The sequence below is a fragment of the Rhea pennata genome, chromosome 2, assembly GCF_028389875.1.
Source record: "Rhea pennata isolate bPtePen1 chromosome 2, bPtePen1.pri, whole genome shotgun sequence".
Taxonomy (NCBI): Eukaryota; Metazoa; Chordata; class Aves; order Rheiformes; family Rheidae; genus Rhea; species Rhea pennata.
In genome coordinates, this window is record NC_084664.1 from 37,885,001 (window position 1) to 37,903,881 (window position 18,881).

Here is an 18,881-nt window from a genome sequence, read left to right on the forward strand (position 1 = left end):
TAAAATTTTACATATGCCTTTCAGCCTGATACCATTTATATGAACGTATCTTTGGTTACGCTAACTGGAAGAAACTGGGCACTAAGTGATTGTGAACTAAGATTAGCAAGAACTGTCCTTCCTTCATATAGTTCTCAGTTTTATTGGGTAAGTTTTAGGAGTTTTCACTATCTGAAGCGATAGGATTAGACTGCTGTCAGAGTTGAATAAAATAAAACATTTTCTGTTTTGTAGAAGCTACAATACCCCAGGAAAGAGCATGAGAATTTTCTTAGTGGTTATTGATTGTGTACAGTTCAGCATTCAGAACAGTAGTATCTGGTGGTAACTTGGAATTAGAGTAACAGTGAAATACTGTTAAGGTAAAGTTCTCGGGTACTGTTTTACTGTTTGATAGAAACTTGATCTCTCTCTCTTTCCAGGTTGTATTATATGGCATCTAAAGTCTTTGAGAATCAACTATCTTAGAGCTCAATATTAAATAATAAGGTCCGTCTTAAACATGTTTGTCCAAACAGAAGGCAGTTATTGAAGTTTTCAATGAACCATTCTTTAGTTATTGCATAATTTCTGTAGCATATACTTTGCGGTATGCTCAATATAGATTTGTTTTTCTCTTGTTAAGCATAACATAAGGTTAAAAAGTGATTTATGTATACTTATTTGGCCAAGAGCAAATGTATACAGAAATACATACTTTCCGTATCTTAACAAAGTAATATCAATACATATTTAGTATTTAGTATTGTCATTATTATCATTATTGTTACCATGCTGCACAAGTCAGATGCTACTATAAGGAATGTACAGTACATGTTTTATCAATTGATCAAAGTCATGAAAAGGCTACATCCTCAGGACAGACCAATTAAAATGTTATTCTGACATGAAAAAAAGCCTTTTTAAGGCTGTTAATTACTTTGTCATGTCTTTATTGTAGCTAGTTACTACAAAGCAGCACTGCAGGATAGTGTGTGTGTGTGTGTATAGAGAAGCACCACACTCACTTTTTTAGATCAGCTTTTGAAAAAGGCCTCAAGAGGACCTGAAGAGGCAGTGCTGATATTTGAGAAGAATTTTTAATTTTGGCAAGCCTTTATGTAAAATAGGTTGCAGGTTTTGTTGTGCTAATTAAAATCTTCAGTTTCTCATGGATTTTGGTGGTGGAACAGAAATGTGCTTTCAGAAAACTGAATCTAAAGCCTAGACTTTTGTTGATGCAGCTAATATAAAAAGTGGTCATTGATTGCTTTTACTTTAGCCATATGTAGTAGTATACTGAGCAGCACGTAAAGTATGTTCATATTTTAATCTTTAGAAAATATATGTGTAATGACTAACATTTTTTTCTGTGATAGAGAAGCCTAAAATTTCTGTTTTGCCAGCATTTGTATTGAAAATAGATTACTTTAGTAATCAGTTCTGCATTCTGTTGTAGTCAGGCGTTCAGATTAACTGTTTCTTTCAAATCTGTGTAAATATCCTTTCTAAAAAGTAGCTTTTTTAATTGTATGCAATGTGGTCATTCTGAGTGGGAAAGGATACCTTTCTGTGTTACATCAGTTGCATCATTCTGGTTAATGCCCTCCTACCAAATTAATGTTAAGCATTGATAATCCTGTCTGCTTACTCCAATGACTAAAGTTAATAACCCTTAATGTAATGAATAACCTATGCATTCAGCACTGGGTATGCTATTCTGTCCTCAACAAAACTTAATTTAAGGAATTTGAGGCTGAAGAGCCTCCCCCCCCCCCAACCCCCCCCAAAAAAAAAAATCTTGTCCACCTCACCATTTGTAACCTAGTATTAGTAAGTGTTGGCAATAATGCCTTCTGTTCAAGAAGTAATTGCATGACAAAAAGAAAAGGACTTTAAGAAAGTCTCTTCCAAGGGACTTGCATTTAAGTTTAGCTCTATTACAAACATAGGCCTTTTTTGGAAGAAAGATGTGTATTCGTTTTCTCCATTCTAGATCTGCTTGCAGTCTGGCATTACAGCAAATTTGTGGTTTTTGGTTATAGTGCTACAATATAACACTAGAACTTTAAATTTTCTTCATTAGTACATACATCCTATCTCTTTCATGAGGAAGGAAGCAAGTAGTATTTTAAAATCCATTGCCCTTTTTACTGCAGGTGCAAAGCAAGCAGGTTAGACAAGAAAATGTGTCTGTTGCTAGCATCTGCCACAGCAAGCCCCACTAGCTGCTTAATGGAAATGTTAAGTGGTTGAAACTAAACAGCTGTTGTCAGGAGGAGAAAAATATTGAGGGAATCTTCCTATCCTGTCTTATTTCCATTATCTCTTCATAAGAACAAAGTATGTTAGCCTAAAATTAAAATGTATTTGAATATATATCTTGTCTGTATAAAACATTTTATGTATGCTGTTGCATATAGTTCCTTGCGCATCTGTTTTTGAAGGTCAGCAAAATTGTTCATAATTCCTGCATGTACTGTCTCTTTCAAATAAGAAGGAAAATCATTTAGGAAACCTGAGCGTTCGGATCTTTGAAGGTCTTGTTGGCCCCTAGTTTTCCCCCTTTAAATGAATATGTTTTGTGCTGCCTTATCTGTTTGCAGAATAGAACTAAGACACTATAAAAATGATTTGTTACTGCATAAAGAATTACGAACAGTCTTCATTTTTTCTTATACTATGCTGTTTGCTTCCATTACTGCTTGTTTAAATCTTAATTCATAATAATGTCATCAGATATTTTTAAAGAAATAGTGCTTTCATCCTTCACTTGTTACTCTCAGAATTAAATCACTGTAGGTATTCATTTTTCAGCTCATAATTTCGTGTTACAGACTCCTCTTCCTCCCTCCCTCAAAGAGGAGGAGACATTAGGAGCGCGTATTTGCTAGTGGCAGACCTGCCTTGCTAAATTGATGGAAGCTCTGAGGTAAAAGCCGATTGTCCATCAGCAGCGTGATCCTCGTCAGTGCGTGCTGCAGCTCTTTATGGGCTGTGACTGTTCGTGAAGGGAGAGCACGACTGACAGAGCTGATGGGAGGAAGCAGCCAAACGGGGCAATTTAGCTGCCGTGCCTGGCTGCAGTGTGAAATGTGTGACACGCTTGGCTGGCGATAGCAGCCTACACCGATCCCTCAGAACTGCCCGCTGGGAGGCAAGCACGTGAATCCAAACCGATGCATCCCCCCTCCGGCCCCGGCTGACATATAAATTGATAGATTTTAAGATTCTGACTCGACACACTTGTCTAGAATCTGTTTTTGAATTTTAGCGCTCTGAAATGTTATTATGATTTGTACTGTGATGCCCTGCACTTAGTTTAACACAGGATTTCTGTTCTGCTGTAGCCTTGAGGCATTAACAGCGAGGTGACCTGCATTTCCTGAGCTACTGTGCTAGTAGAAGCATTCTAGTAGTATTGGCACTGATTTCTGCTTGTACGCACATGGTCAAAAGGCAGTCTGTTTAGCATTTCATATTCATTAATAGGTCTTGTTTTTGTACATTGAAATAAAACGTGTGCTGCAGAGGTTAAAAAAAATGAAAGGTAGATTTCATCCATGCTTTTGCTTGGTAAAACAAAAAAAGATGTTTTTTAGAAAAAAAAAAGTCTGTCTGTAGTTGGTATTATGCTTTTAATTATGCTACTGTTTTTTTAATAGGATGATGATAACACTGTACCCTCTGCTCCTGATCCTCCAAGTCTTCTTTTGCCTGAACGTGGAACAGGTTTTTGCTTTGACTCTAGGTAAATGTTTATCTTTTATTGGTCTTTAATGGCACAGATATGTTTCTGTGTAGCTGAACTCCTTTACTCAAGGTTGGGGGAGGGATGAAGACGGAAGCTGAAACACTGTTGTTAAGCATTCTCAGAGAGTGTTTGTTTTACAATTAACTATCAGAGGATTTGCTGTTTGACTGGGTGGACTATTTGTACTGTACCTCATTTTGACTGACTGTGGACAATATTTTTGGAAAATGAATAAAAAACTTCTGTTTTTCCTCTCTTTTTTTCAACCTAATTGTGAACCTAAGTTTAGAGCTTTTATAAAGTGTTATGTTTGCTAAGAGCAAGCATTTATGAGCAGAGAGAGTGGTTTCCCATGAAACTGCTTGGCCATTAAGACATTCAATAGATCTGTATTCAGTGGTAGTTGGAATTCTGTCAAAATGATGCAACTCTTTTAAATGCCAGGTTATTTTGAAATTCCTAAGTAAAACTACTTTAAGTGTATAGCTCATTTTCAGCTAAGACATTTAATTGTGTGATACTTGCCTACATACATGAAGTCTGCTCAAATCTATATGAGTAGTAAAGCTTCCCTCAGTGGCTGACTTACTTTGTTCTGCAGTAACACTACTTTCATTTTTTTTCTTTCTTCTCTCTCCCCATGAAGTTTTGATGTGCACAAGAAGTGCCCTCTTTGTGATGTGATGTTTCCACCTAACTATGATCAGAGCAAGTTTGAAGAACATGTTGAAAGTCACTGGAAGGTATGCCCCATGTGCAGCGAGCAGTTTCCGCCTGACTACGATCAGCAAGGATTTGAGAGGCATGTTCAGACTCACTTTGATCAGAATGTTTTAAATTTTGATTAAAATCTTTGTTTTGCAATGTAGCTTAAAAAGAAATAACTTTGAGTAGTCAGTCCACCTATAGAACAAAACCAGTGCAGCCTTTCTGTAACAATGCAGTTTTCTGATTGAAAAAGCTAATGGGAGCTGTGATGAATCTTGGCTGGAAGCTGCTAATGGGTTGTCTTCTGTCTTTACCTAACATTATCTTAAAGAAAAGACTTGTTTGTGTATGTATCTATTTATTCCCCTACTTAGTGGAATTTGTAAGGACATAGGAGTTAACTTAGCCTCACAAACAATGAGACCAGCTTCATGATGCTCTTTAGCTGTAAAAAAAATAATAATAAATCCCCCATGATTTCTCTTGACTATAACTGAGGCATGATTAAAAATGTAATAAACAGATGTTTCTCACAGTATATTTGAGTAGTTTTTCTTTGAGTTAAAGTTACATAACTTCTTACTTACTCAATGCAAACATAATTTTCTAGTACATTTCTGAAACGTTGGTGCACGTACTGTGAGATTACATGCCTGCAACAACAGTAATGACAAATACTTCAGTTTCACAGATAGGACATTTGCCTTAAGGAATAACCTTAAGTATGTTATACTTTAAGGCAGTATTTTTGAGTTGCAAGAAACTGCTCTGCTTAGAATGCCTCAAATAATTGTTTAAAATCATTGCCATTATGTTGCTTGAAACATGGTTACATCTTTCACACCAGTAAACTGTGTTCCTTTTGGATTCGGGCTCTCAAAAACTGCTTTTTAACTACATATTTCTTTCCAGTAACAACATGTGTGTATGTCTAAACATTCTATATTTACTTAAATGTAGTAAGTAAATTTGCTTCCCACTTGTTGTATAATAGTCTTGTTAAATTAAAAGCAAAATTATTCATCAAATCAGTGGTCCTTTATTTTATTTCATATTTATTTCATATTTTTATTTTATTTCATAGTGAACAGCCAACAAAAACCAGAGTTTAGGCTCTCTGTAGCTGCAGTAAATGATATTTCAGTTTTGCATGATGAAATAATAATAAGGTTTTGAGTAACTTCTTTTGTCTGCAGTTCCCCCTTTCACAAGCATATGTAATCTTCTGTTCAGTGCACAATTTATTAAAAGCTGCATGACATAGCTGCTACTCAAGACATTGCAATTTATCTACTGCATCAGTCCTCTGCATTGCATTTTAAGTTTTAGACTATCTGTCTACTGACATGAGGTTTACAGCTGAAAAATCTAAGGTAGTATGTGGGAGTACAGTTATAGAGCAGGTTTAAAAAAAACGGTAATATGAGGCTAGCTGAAGTACCAAAAAGGACTGCTGCAGTCTCAGAGGTTGGTATCTCACACAGGCAGAAAAACCTCGAAGTTGGAATCCAAAACTTGATTTTTAATGATTTCTCCTTCTGCAGTGATAATGACTCCATTTCTGCAAAGCTTTAGAAGAGAGGTAGCTCATATCCTACCATTAAAAGGGGGTGGGGAGGGGTCTTCCTTTAGCATCAGTATGAACTTTCATCTCTGTGAAATCTGATTTTGTTTTTGTAGTATTTGGGGTAAACCATGTAGCTATTAAATCACTTTGGATGGTTATTGAATAGAATGAGTTTGATACCAAAGTAAAATACACAAGACTGTACGCAGCCCAAAGATTTAACATCTCAGGTTAGTGACAAGTAAAGAAAAGTCATTTTAGGTCAGAGGCAGTTTATTTTAAATGTGATTTGATTTACATTTATAAGCAGCTTTCTTGACAGGAATTCATTAAGTTGCCTTCAGTTCTAAAACAAACCTCTGTCGCTTTCAAACTTAAAGTACTTTGTCCCCAACAAAACATATGAAAATATAATTTAAAGCACACTTTTCACAGACACAGTACAATACATTCACTATACACAGTATAACAAAATAGTCCCATCTTTACCTGTTTAATAATACTGTCACAATGAATAGGTAAATAGAAACTGGAATTTCATTTTTATAGTTGAAAGGAATTTACATGCAACAATGACACTTTACGACTGTTTAGCTGTTGAACTAACTTACCCAGCCTGTAGTTTCTTGCACTAGGAGCAGAGCCAAAATGTATTTGCTCACCAGAGCTGTTGCCAGAACTGTAGAAGGCAGGAAATGGTCGCCTGGGACCTTCTGTGTATCACTAATTCTCATGTCTGGATCATCCTTTAAACTCAGCTGACAGCACTGTACAACAGAACCACTGTCAACCTTTAAGATTTGAAAAAGTAGTATTATTTTATTTAAATTGTAATGTTATAAACACTTCAAGAAATTATTAAGAGGACCCAAATATTTTAGAGACTTCTTTGACTCCTCTAGAGACTAGGTAATCGTCATATTTACAAAGTTTTCCTTTCTAAAGCTTTAGAAAAAAAAAATAAAGGGGAAAGCTTATTTCTCATAAGCAGGAGCCTTCTTTTGCACCTGCAGTTACAGGAAATAAGGAATGAGAGGCCTGTATTTAAAACTATGAATTCCTCCCTAACCCTTACTGTAAAAGAAGGGTTGTGGGGCAGGGGGGAAGTTGCACAATTATTAATTACATAATTGGCATCTAAATTCCCAGAATAGCACTTGTGAAAAATGAATGCTCAAGGCAGGATGGCAAGCAACAAATGTTCAGGTATGGTCCAGACACAAGCTGTTTCATGTTGGCTTTTGTTTTAAATCAGTCTCTGACCACCTGCTGCAAGAAGCACTTAATTTTCAGTAAGGCTCATATGTCATATTTATTTCAGCAAAATTTTTTTAATAAAGCTAAACAGACACGCTTCCACATGGAATGCAGTGACCTACAATGAGAAGCAAAAGATGTACAAAAAAAAATCTCAAAAATACAATGACGATGAAGGAGAGGCATTAGAAATTCCCTCAGCACAAATAATGGACCTCCTTAAACCATGTGTAGAATTTTTAATTTTTATTTGCAACCACAGGCACATGCTAGTACAGTAAGTTGCAAGAATTGGCAACACATAAAACATTAAATCTGTTGGCAATAGAGAACTACAAAGTGCTTTAGACTTCATCTGAGATGAAGATAATTGTTTCTCACACACACAAAAATTTGCACTTAAGTATTTCCAAGTGTCTTTCTAACAGGTATTTCAGGGGTAAATATTTAGTTGGACTGGGATATTGGTCCTCAAAAGTTTGATGGGCATGAACAGAATATGACATCTTGTTTAAAAAAAAAAAAAAAAAAAAAAAAAAAGTTATTTCTAATGCTAAAGTGATTGTTTACTAGTTCAAATGGCAAGATTTTCAGCATTTCAAGAGGGAAAAAAAGATTTGCAAGATAATATAAAATACAGCAAGCACACCTTTTTATGTATGTTATTTAAGTATGAAAATATTTTTAGCATATTATGTTAAACATTCTTTCTTATTTATATTTCCATTACCTAAAAGACTTGCTACCCCACTGATAACTCCATTATGTAAGGCATGTTAACTATAATTTGACAACGGTGGTATTGTTTTGGTTTTGCACACACATTGACAGATGCATTGAAAGTCTTCATGACATTACAATCTTGAAATTATGTCAGTGCCAAGCTCTCCTCCTCTTACTCCTGTTCAACACTTCAGTACAACTAAATACGCAACGCCCCCTAATTTTTTGTTTTGGAGAAAAATGTTCTGAAGAACCTATAGCTTTTTTTTTTTTAGCACCTTATCTCAAAGTAATGAAAATGGGTATGATGATTACATGTGCAAATGTACAAAATCATTAACTCTACAAAGATACATCATTCCAAAATTACAGAAAATTTTAAAGCATGCATTTAATTCTTTAAAGGGTTGCTGAATGCTTCCCCTGAAAAAGGTGGCTGTTCTCAAAATCAGCAACTGCTGGTGAGGATTTCTTGGCACATTTGTGACCAGCATGTTATTGCTGCATCTTCCTGATAATCTCAGCAGACACGGGGGGATGGAAATTGATTGTGTGGTGCCGCAGGCCCTGAGCTGTCTTGTAACTCTTTCCACAGCGACATTTGAATGGTTTGCGTACACGGATTTGCGTTCTGTGGCCGTTCTTGGCATGGTACTTTATACCGTTCACATTCTGTGAGTGAGAAAGTGAAATGTTAGTTGTCAAGTGGTCCAGTAATGCTTTGGCTTTCTGTTACGAACCCAAAACTTGACTAATGTTATGGGCAAAGCTACACAATCCGTTGGGAACCGCCTCTGTGTGTTAGACGTTCAAGACTTAGGGGAGGGACAAGCCGACCAACACTTGTAGTTCTAATGCATCAGGCTTACCTGCCTGGGAGGCCTGGTTTTTATCTCTCAGTGTACAGCACTTCTCAGAAATACCATTTAACAGAATCAGACATAAATGCTTTTTGCTTCCTAGTATTTTTTTTTTCCATAGAGATGATTGGAATTTTTTTTCAGAAATTCATTTACAAGCAAAGAAAGAAAGAACTGGCATGAATATTCAAGTCACACTTCAAAAAGCAGAAGCTCCTCCCATGGTGTTTTTGGTCTGCTTTGTGTCACTGTTTTTAGATACATCTTTAGGCAGCAGCAAATTCTGGTGGCTTACGTGCTGTCTCTAAAGAATTAACTGCAGGGAACAGTTAACTTTCTTTAAGTAAGTAAGTAAGTTATACAGGACACATCAAAAAAAATCAGAGAAAATCTTTTTTTAAGTTGCTATTATTTAGGAATAATCTACAGTTAGATAAGACTAGAGACTTACAGCAGACTACTCTGCTGTAGTCTGGAGAGTAAAAGCAGAAGACAGCACTCCAGAGAACTTACAGCTATACCAGCACAGTCACAAAACAAGTTACCCCTTTGCAGAGAAATCAAGAACCATGTACTAAAGATAATCAAAGTTTTAACACTTTCCCTCTTTTTCCACATTCTTCTGACAAAAACAGAAGGAAGTGTCGTCGTCTACCTAGTAAGTGACATCGTTGCTTTATCTAGGATTCCTCTTAACAGTGTAAGATTGCTCTAATGAAAGACAGTTTGCCTTTCCTTATTTTTTCCAAATATTCCAGCTCTTTTAACGAAAGCAAAAAGTATACTGAGAAAGAGACTCTGGCTAAGTGGTTGACTGTCCATAAATACTTCTCTAGAAATAACAATAAAGCTGCCAAGGCATTTTGTGACAAAGGTACAGCTCTGAGACTACTGTATCCTCTCTGCAGTTTCTAGGTACGTATCTTTTTAAGCTATAAAAATTAAAATTGGTTAACAGCGTGGATGAAATTAACCCACTATATTAAGTTTTCCTAATTTTGTCTTTGTTATTGCACGTAAAAGGTCTGCTGGGCTCTTCTCAAGCAGCAGGTTGTTTCATTCACCTGGAGTTTACAGTAACCGGAAGTCCCAGCTCGGAGAGTTGGGCCTCGGAGCCATCAGACAAATTAGACAATGTGTTAACTAAAACAAAACTTCAGTAAAGAACATAGAGCTGTAACTGCTTAAACCTCAGGAGATTCTTCATACATCATAAAGCAAACATCAGAAAAGACATGAAGTTCACACCTTTAGCACCACTCTCCTGTAAACACTTCTCTTTCTCTTCCCCCATCTCCTAGTAAAATTTATTATGTGAGAATCTCAAGTTTTATTTCATGCTCCTGAGAGACGCAGTCCCTTCCGTGTGTCGTCCTCCACTTCTCTGCTTTAATGTCAGGTCACAACATGAAGCAGTAAGAAGTATTACAAGGAATTTTCAGTGCTTGTCGAGAAACCAGGGAGGAGGAGTACTGCCACAGGACTGCCCCCCAGTCTCCCGTATGTAGCGACGGTGGTCTTGCCTTACAACACAAAACGCGGTTCCTTATTCATTACCCACTAGGTGGGCCACTACAGCAATGAATTTTTAAGCAAAAGCAGCTCTCCGGTGTCAACAGTAACGTCGCACACGGTGTAGTTACATTACGGTTGTAGTAACCCATTCAAGAGGAAAACTTAGCCTAAAATAGCTAAGCCTGGGAAAGCATAAGGCATAGCTCTTAACTAGCTGCTTTGCCCACAAATAGATGCCTCTCCACTTAAGACCTTCTTCATTGAACCCCCACTCGAAGTCACAAGTCCAGCCTCAAAATTGTCCTTTATATGCTTAAAAACATGGGGCCTTCCCTGATTGCTCGTGGGCTTCATCCCTGCACAGCTGTCATGTGGGACAGGAGAATGTTAAGCCTCCAAAACAAATCAGACATACAAACACCAACCTTTAGTGCGGGCTGCTTCGAGGTGAACAGTGGTCAGAGCAAACCTGCAGTAGAAAGCTATACCAGCGAGGCTGGCAAAAGTACACGAAAGCTACAGACTGTCCTTCAAGAGCAGCCAGGTGAAATCCCTGTAAACTATCTGAGAACCTGGGGCCACTTTTGGATGGCTCTGCACGTAGTTACTGTGGAAACGTTAGCACTTGAAGGACGAGACGGTAACTGTTGGGGAGTCACTGGCTATCGTAAGGATTGTCGTAAGGCATTTGTCAGCAACCAAGTACTGTTAGGGACCTGTGCCTTCAAAGACGACAAATTCTGGGGATGACTTGCTAAACTGCTGTCGCTGCATGAAATTTTAAAAATAACATAACCCCCCAAAGCTGCATTCATTTTGGAATTCTAAACAGAAGCCCGTTTAGACATTTAATTTTTAGGAGTGATCACTTTAAGTTACTTCCAGACCAGTATCAGTGGTTAGGGGGCTCCGCAAACCCGCAGTCACGAATGCCCTCGCTACCCTACGCCGACGCTACTGCTCTTCTCTTTCAGATTCCTTAATAAGCCACTCGCGTATCCTCAAGTACAGGGGGAAAATAATTCCAGGCAGATGAATCTAAGGATGTTCTAAAACACAAACCTAGGTGGAATTAACTGGCCTATGGGAGGTCTGAAATACAGTAAAATGCTCTAGAGTATGAGGAGCTAGCGTAACATGAAATTTGATCTAGCCTTCTGTCTAAAAGAAAACTGTTGTTGAAATTACAGTCAATTCCTCGGCACTTTTTCCACTGCTACAACGTAAACACTTTGTTGTGTTTCTGGGTTTAGTTTGTTGAGCTATGGCAAGAAACACTGCCAAACGCATATATCACTTTTATTGCTGTGGTTACTTTGGTTGCTCGTTATTTACCCTCACAAATGATTGAGGAAGAAGATGGCAGCATAGAAGGGCACTCTAAAATCCCGAAAAGGAGGAAACAGTTATTAACCTGGCACCAGATCGAGAGGAGATGTGGAAGTTCAGGGCCAGCCCTGCTTGGTTTGCCTGGACGCGAGGACACTGTTGAGCGGGGCCCCTGCACAGCAGCGCCTTTGAAGCCGCTCCGCTCCGTAAGGCACGAAAGCTTGTCACCACCGTCCAGCCGGGAAAACGGCCATCAAAGGTGGTTTGTCTGGATTGCCTTTTTCAGGCTGGGACATCCGTGTTCCTCTGTTCCTCTACAAAAATACTGACCAGCCTAGCCTAGCTGTTTGCCACTGTCCTCTGAGGGAGAAGGGAAAGATGGGGAGTATCCCAACGCCCCATCCCCTTCTTCTCCCCTCCACCACCTGGACCGGTCTCGCTTCTAGTGCAAAGACCGCAGGTCTCCCCTGCCAGAGGTTCTCCTCCTGGGTCTGGTTTCTCTCCGCTCACCGAAGCGTTGGCTTCTTCGTTTCTTTCAAGGACTCTCCCTTCTTCCCCACTCTCTCTCCCCCATATTCCGCCTCCCTCAATCTGCCAAGCGCCCCAAATCGAGAGGGGTCCGTTCCCCGAGGACGGCGAACACCTTCAGCGAGCCGCAGGGCGTCCCGCACCCCGTGGCAGCACTTCCTCCGCCTCCCGTACCAGCGCTCGTGCCTCCCGCAGCGGCCCGAGCACGGAAACTCCCCGCGTGGCTCTACGGGAGACAACCTCGAGCGACGGAAATTACCAACACACCAGCAGGAACTACAAATCCAGTAAATGCCTTGTAGAGAGAACCTGGACGTTTAGAGCGGCCCGAGTTCAGGTGCCCTGTCAAACGCTGCCAGGAAGCGGGAGCACTTGGCAAACGCCCGCCATGCCAGCAAACTTCAAACCAGAATAACAAACGTGCACGGATCAACTCTTACAGTCATTCTGACAGAAAGAGCGCGTAGCTTTGGAGTTAAAGTCACACACTGCACAGAGGCACCAAGCTTGCATATTCTGGGGTTTAGAGAGCAGACGGACATCTGCTAAGCAAAGGAGAAGCCAACTTAATTTGGATTTTTAATGGCTGCATTGATAGCAGATGCATACAAGCAAAATTTTGTATGTACATACAATAGTATTTCATGTATATTTTTTTATTTGCACAAGCCAGAACAAGTATAACAAGTACGCTGGTTTCCCCTATAATGGTATGTATACATTACTTGTTTTATATAGATAGATAATATCAAACTTAATTTTCTCTTTGTAATTTGCTTAAATAAGTTTATCTACATCATATTCACATTTTGAATTTCCTTGTCCAAAGCTAGAGACCAAATAACTGACACAAATAGGTGAGATTTAATAAATGGTAACCTAACTGCTAACTTCATAAATCCACATTTCAGCTCCTACAGGTGACATTTTGCAAAGCATTTTAAGAACTCAATACACATGCACTCCTGGACTCATCTAAATGTGAATGTAAAGCCTAAATTTGGTGGGGGTAAGCTCTGAGGAAGCACAGCTGAAATGCATCTCTAATATCTTGGTCCCCTTGAATAATTTAAATAATTTTCTAAAAATACAGTTAAACACTTCAAATGCAAACCATATAAATAAAACAATCTTTAAATAGCAGCACAAGAACTAGGAAGAAAAAAAACAAAAACAAAAAAGGTGGTCCAGAAATTAGTTGAGGGTTGCGTTTCAAGCCTCCGTGTACTCCAGACTTTGGTTGTTTTTGAATATCCCAAACAAATTTACAAGCCATTAAAAGAAGTAAGTTTTTTTCCAGAAACTTTGGCACTTCAAGAAAAACCTGCGCCACACAATCTAGGGGGCTTAGTACCAATACATTTTTATAAGGGACCAATTTTTGTATCTTGAAAAAGTAAAGTAAGTTTCTGAAAGAACAATTAAATGTTTATGACTCAGTTCTACTGCAAGTCCTACGGGAAACTGCCAACAGATAACGGCCGGGCATGAGGCCAGGAGGGTCTTCTGATCCTCATCTGGGCTCGTGTATAAACATGCTCCTATTCCAGTGCCGTTGTCTGCCCCTGCCCATTCCCGGGGAGTATTTGTTGTTCTCATTCCTGTCTCATTTACCTTTCCGGGACTGCTTTTCAGTGCAGAGGCCATCTTCTACCCTCGTACATTGTTTGCAAAAGGGAGACCTTAATCCCTCTTGGGTCCTTTAAGCACTACTGTAATACAAATAACCCATTTAAAAATAGCCTATCTGCTTCCCAAACGTACGTATCTGCCTCTCAAAAGTACGTCACCTACGGGCAAGACAAAAGAAAACTGTTTATCTTCCTTTCCTCCTCACCCCCTACGAGACCGCATCCTTTCTCGGCCGTAAAGTGAGCCTGGCAATTACTGCATGTGCAGGGCCGTGTTCCTGTTTGTAGCTCTATAATTGTTTTACAGCCCTGATTATCCAGTACCCACCAGAAAATCCCTGAGCTTTGATCACAGGACTCCCTACCTAGACTCAGCAAATAACTCGTCTGAGGAGGGGGTTAAGCGGGAGGAAGATGAAGGGGAAACAAGAAACACAGCTGACACAAAACTGAAAGGAAGGAAACAAAGATAAAAATGTAAAATAAATAAATTAGACTGAAAAGAAAAAAGGGAGGAAACAGAACTGCTTGAAAAGAGGGATGAGGTGAGGCAGAGCTAAAGGAAATGTCTTTTCCTATCTGGACTAAACAGAGGTGAGTCTCTTAGGAAAATACAGTACTTTTTATTTGCTGCTGCTCTCTGTTTGACAGCCTCTCTATGGGTCATTAATTTATTCCCTGTCTGACTGTTCTAACATTAATAGTGTACAAGATATCCCTTAGACAGTCCTCATGCATTTGAGATGAAGGTAGTGAGATAGCAGAAGCAGGCAGGAACAGCTTGCTTATTTGGGCAATAAAAAGACAGAGGGGCTGGCAGTCAAATAGAGAACAGACAGGATATAGCAAATTACAGGGTTCTCCTTCTAGCCTTTGCCATTAAATGAATGTTTTCTGCAATGCAAAGATGCCCTGTGGGCATAGTGACTTCTAACAATCACCATGGCTTGTTTGCTTCCTGAGCTAGGGATTTAGCTTTTATACTACACTCTTCATCTGACACCGCTTCTACCACACACAAGAAAAGTATTAATCTTGAATAACGTTGGTTGTATCTGCAAAGCAATGCTTGAAAATATTCCCCAAACATCTTCTCCTCTGCCCTGTCCCCTAAGACTGTGCTCAGCTCTTCTTGTAACTGAAGAGCAGAATAATCACGACGCAGCGCAGGCTAAGCTCAGCAGAAGGGACTCGTGTGTCATACTGTGAAATGAACACATTGCTTTCTTGCCCAGGTTTTAAAGGACTATTGCCAGCATTAACTGATCTCCAAGCACTCTTTATGAATCCAAGTCCTGTGATGTGCTAACGGAGAAGCAACAGTCCAGAACAGCTGCAGGATCACTGAAACACATTTTCATATGCCACACATTTCCATGAACAGTTTGTTACTGTCACAACTGCTTTATCTCAAATGTTATTACTCTTCCTACATTTCTCCCTCATATTTCTCGTCCCCTTTAAGCCCCTACTTTTCAGTTATTTAAAGGAGAAGCCATAAAGAAAAGAACAAGTATAAAAACAAAACCAATTGCCACTGTTTTTTCTAGGTTATATTCAGAAGTTCAATTTTCTTAACGCTTTATGCAAGAAGTTCAGAAAATGATTTGGAGAAACTGTGGTCAATATGATATTTCAAGTCCCCAAATTTCTATGACTCCAGAATACTATAGTGATGTACAATCTGTTCAATAAAATCTCATTTGTCCCTGTGCTAGGTCACGTGCAGCAGTATTCCTGTCCTTGCAACATCACAGAATGTTCTACAGCAGCCAGCTGAAGGTTCAAAGTTAAAGATATTTTACTCCCATAAATGGACAAAAATCCCTCATGATGGAAGATAATTAAAAACAAACAAAAAATGGTTTCCCTAAATGTCACGCTGAGGGATACACGTCCTGCACTCAAATCCAGACAGACTGACCACAGGTCACCGGGGCTCTGTCCCAGAGCAGAGCCAGGCCAGACTTTCTCTGAGATGCTGCCCACGTGAGCTGACCTCTTGCTTTCAAAACTTTAAACACCATTTTCCACCCACCAGTTTTGCCAGGAAAATGCACCATGGGCATATTCTCACTACAGGAGATGCAGTATGGCTAAGAGGTATGCAGAAGGGATTTGTTCGGCACTGATGGGCGGAAGCTTTTATTTAACGTCTCTGAAATGGAAGCAGAGATTCTCCTGGTGCAGCCTCCTGAATTCTGCAGTTAATTTGTCTAAATAATGGAAAGCTAGTTAAAATGTGTCAGGCAAAAGTCTTTAAACAGTCACTATTTGTAATCTCTCTTGACAGTCCAAGATGCAAAATGCTACACTCTTTATAGAACTTTTACTTTGGCTGTGCTTGACAAAAAAACTGTGAACAGAATACAACACTAAAGTGCCACAAAAATAAACGTACAAAGTCTATTAAACAAGGAAGGTATAAATTGATTTTAGAGGCTTTTTTCCTCTCACTGCACGAGCTGGAAATAAGATAGGTCTGAACAGCTGCTTACCTTATATCTTTTTTTACATCCAGGAACAGGACAGGCAAAAGGCTTCTCATCCCCTCCATTCATGCACATTGAACTAAGGATAGCTTCAGAGCTGATAGCACTTTCTGTAGTCCAGGACTCATCACTGTCTGATTCTTCATAGTCTACTTCCTCCTCATCATATTCACTACCTATAAAACCAGGGTAGTGAGATAAAACAGGAATAAAATAAGAGCACAGCAAGATAACGCATTTGGTATTTATTACATCAGTTACAATGACTTGCAATTTCCCTGCTTCTGTCTTATTTTGTGGGAAGATGGTTATTTTTAATTGTATAAAGCTATCTTTGTTATAGTGATATATTTCTACACAAAGATACCAGTGGTTCCTTTTCTAATAACCAAGATAGACATTTATGTATTTTCATAAACAGTTTACTGCATGGCATAAAGTTCAAAGGACTGATTTAAAATGCAGTTTCATTAGTTCTCAAACAACAGGATCCTTCCTCTTTCCCAGTGCCCGAACAGAAAATGTTCCCCCCCACAATTAAAGCTAATTTTAAGGCTTTTCTTTATGCAATACAATACTGAAGAGCGTAATTCTACAGATCATAAACAGTGTAAAACAATATGTTGACAAGTCCTAATGCATTTACTAGCCCTTTGGAATTAATAGGAATTATAGCACAACATTAATAAGAATTATATTGTGGCAATTATAGTTGTGAAATTCATTCCCTCAGGTGTGAGGATAAATTGCATTGTGTGGCTGCCCTGAACAGACCACATAATGTTTCAGATATGCTACAGCAGCCATTTGAGCAGCTGGTGCTGAGTTTGTTTATTATTTTTAATTGCAATAACTATTAATGAAAATCTCTGAAGAAGTTAAATGTGAAACAAGAGAAATTAGGAGAGCAGAATTCCAACTATAAAAATACAGTAAAAAAACACGGGAGGGAAGAGCCCCAGCTGATTAAAAAGAAAATATATACACAGAGGGAGAAAGAGGGAAAGCTTAGGGAAACTTCTGTGGTGTCAGCAGGAGGTGGTGCTGTGTTTCCCCTCCCCTTCAGTCTGTCCCTCGCCCTGCTCTGCTAAATGTTATCCTTTCTGCTGAAAGATGATTTGGCTCCGAGTGTCGGAATAGCTCCCGTTATATTGAAGACAGTTATATGACACTTGCACAGCTCCATTTGCTCCCCTCGTACGCCCGCTAAGTGCATGTCTCTAAGCAGCTCTACACACCGCAAAGAAAACGTCGACAGATGTCTTACGGCACTTTAAAAAAGAAACTTCACAACTTCACAAAGAAAAGCCATGTTTCGGCGTACAATGGAGTCTTTGTTTTTTCTTTTCTTTTTTTTTTTTTTTGTTTCTCATGAAACTAAATACACACCTATAGTCTTAAATTTTTCCCCTCCTGATTCTTGCCCGCTTTCCCCCCCCCCTTTGCACTCACACTCATAATCAGCACCTCTTGATCATTAAGCAAAAATGCATGTCAATGGGTAGCTGTAAGCACTCAGGGCTCCCGAGCTTTAATCAGATATCGTAAGTTAGCTTACAGATGTCAGGCTAGACACGTTTCTTTCCTGTGGCTTTCACCCTCGTAGGGTGGTGTGCAGATGAGGAGAGATGGATCGTTTCCCACCAGCACCAAATGTAGACCTGAGCGCACGCACACGCGTCCTGCAGAACATCTGGAAATCTCAGCACTGCTCGCTGAGCTCTCTTATCCCACACAGAACGATTGAAAGCCAAAGAAAGCATTATTGACCTCTTAAAATATTTCTGAACTCTAGGAACAGCTAACCTACAATGAAGTTAAGATTTGTTATAGTTTAATTAACTAATAAAAATATGGAGGCAAAACCACAACTCAGCTTCTATGATTTCCTGCCCTTGATTTTATCTCAGCGGAAAAAATTCCTCAAGCTGCCCCTAACAAACTCTTTAGCTCATTTTTAAAAAAAAAAACAAATGCAACTGTAAAACCTACTGTAAATACATATGCATTTCTAGAATGACAAAACACACAAGAATTCTAGACATTGAAACAATTTCTGCCATTGTAACTGCCCCATAAAAGGAAGAAACCCAAATCTCCCTCACAAATAGAATTTTATACCCCCAAAGAAAATATCATGTGAGACTGTATGACGGTAACGAAGGATATAATTACTTTTAGTACTAACAGGGAGCAGCTTTGATGAGACAGAAATCAGTGCTCTATATGGCACATTGCATATTAAGTTTTATACGGGAAAAAGACACTTAGAGCCACGGGGAGAGGGGGTAATCATTATAATTATGCATTTCCATAGGATTTCCTCTACTTTAAAGAGGTCCTTTAATTTTTCTAATAACTTCGTACAATAAGGCCCAATTCTGTAACAAGTTTTGCCTGTACTTCGCTTCCTTACCCCAGGTAGACTTACTGGCGGATACTATTTCATATATACTATTTCAAATACGACTGACCATATAAACTTCTCCTCCTCCAAAACAGTACTACTGTTACAGATGTAAAGTATTTTAAAGGCAT

General features: G+C 38.9%; 2 protein-coding genes across 5 annotated transcripts in view; one reads left to right on the forward strand and one right to left on the reverse strand.

Moving 5' to 3' along the window:
• Positions 1-5,469, forward strand: part of TAX1BP1 (Tax1 binding protein 1) — a 68,524-nt gene extending 63,055 nt beyond the window's left edge. For all 3 annotated transcript variants that reach the window (XM_062569256.1, XM_062569258.1, XM_062569257.1), the window contains 2 exons: positions 3,645-3,730; positions 4,380-5,469. In XM_062569256.1, the coding sequence (XP_062425240.1) occupies positions 3,645-3,730; positions 4,380-4,581 (288 nt within the window). In that variant the 3' untranslated portion in view covers positions 4,582-5,469. The remainder of the gene's footprint in view (positions 1-3,644; positions 3,731-4,379) is intronic.
• A 794-nt stretch (positions 5,470-6,263) lies between these two features.
• Positions 6,264-18,881, reverse strand: part of JAZF1 (JAZF zinc finger 1) — a 197,674-nt gene continuing 185,056 nt past the window's right edge. For both annotated transcript variants that reach the window (XM_062567825.1, XM_062567826.1), the window contains exons 4-5: positions 16,350-16,519; positions 6,264-8,660 (exon numbers count right to left, since the gene is read on the reverse strand). In XM_062567825.1, coding sequence (XP_062423809.1) covers positions 8,484-8,660; positions 16,350-16,519 — 347 coding nt within the window. In that variant the 3' untranslated portion in view covers positions 6,264-8,483. The remainder of the gene's footprint in view (positions 8,661-16,349; positions 16,520-18,881) is intronic.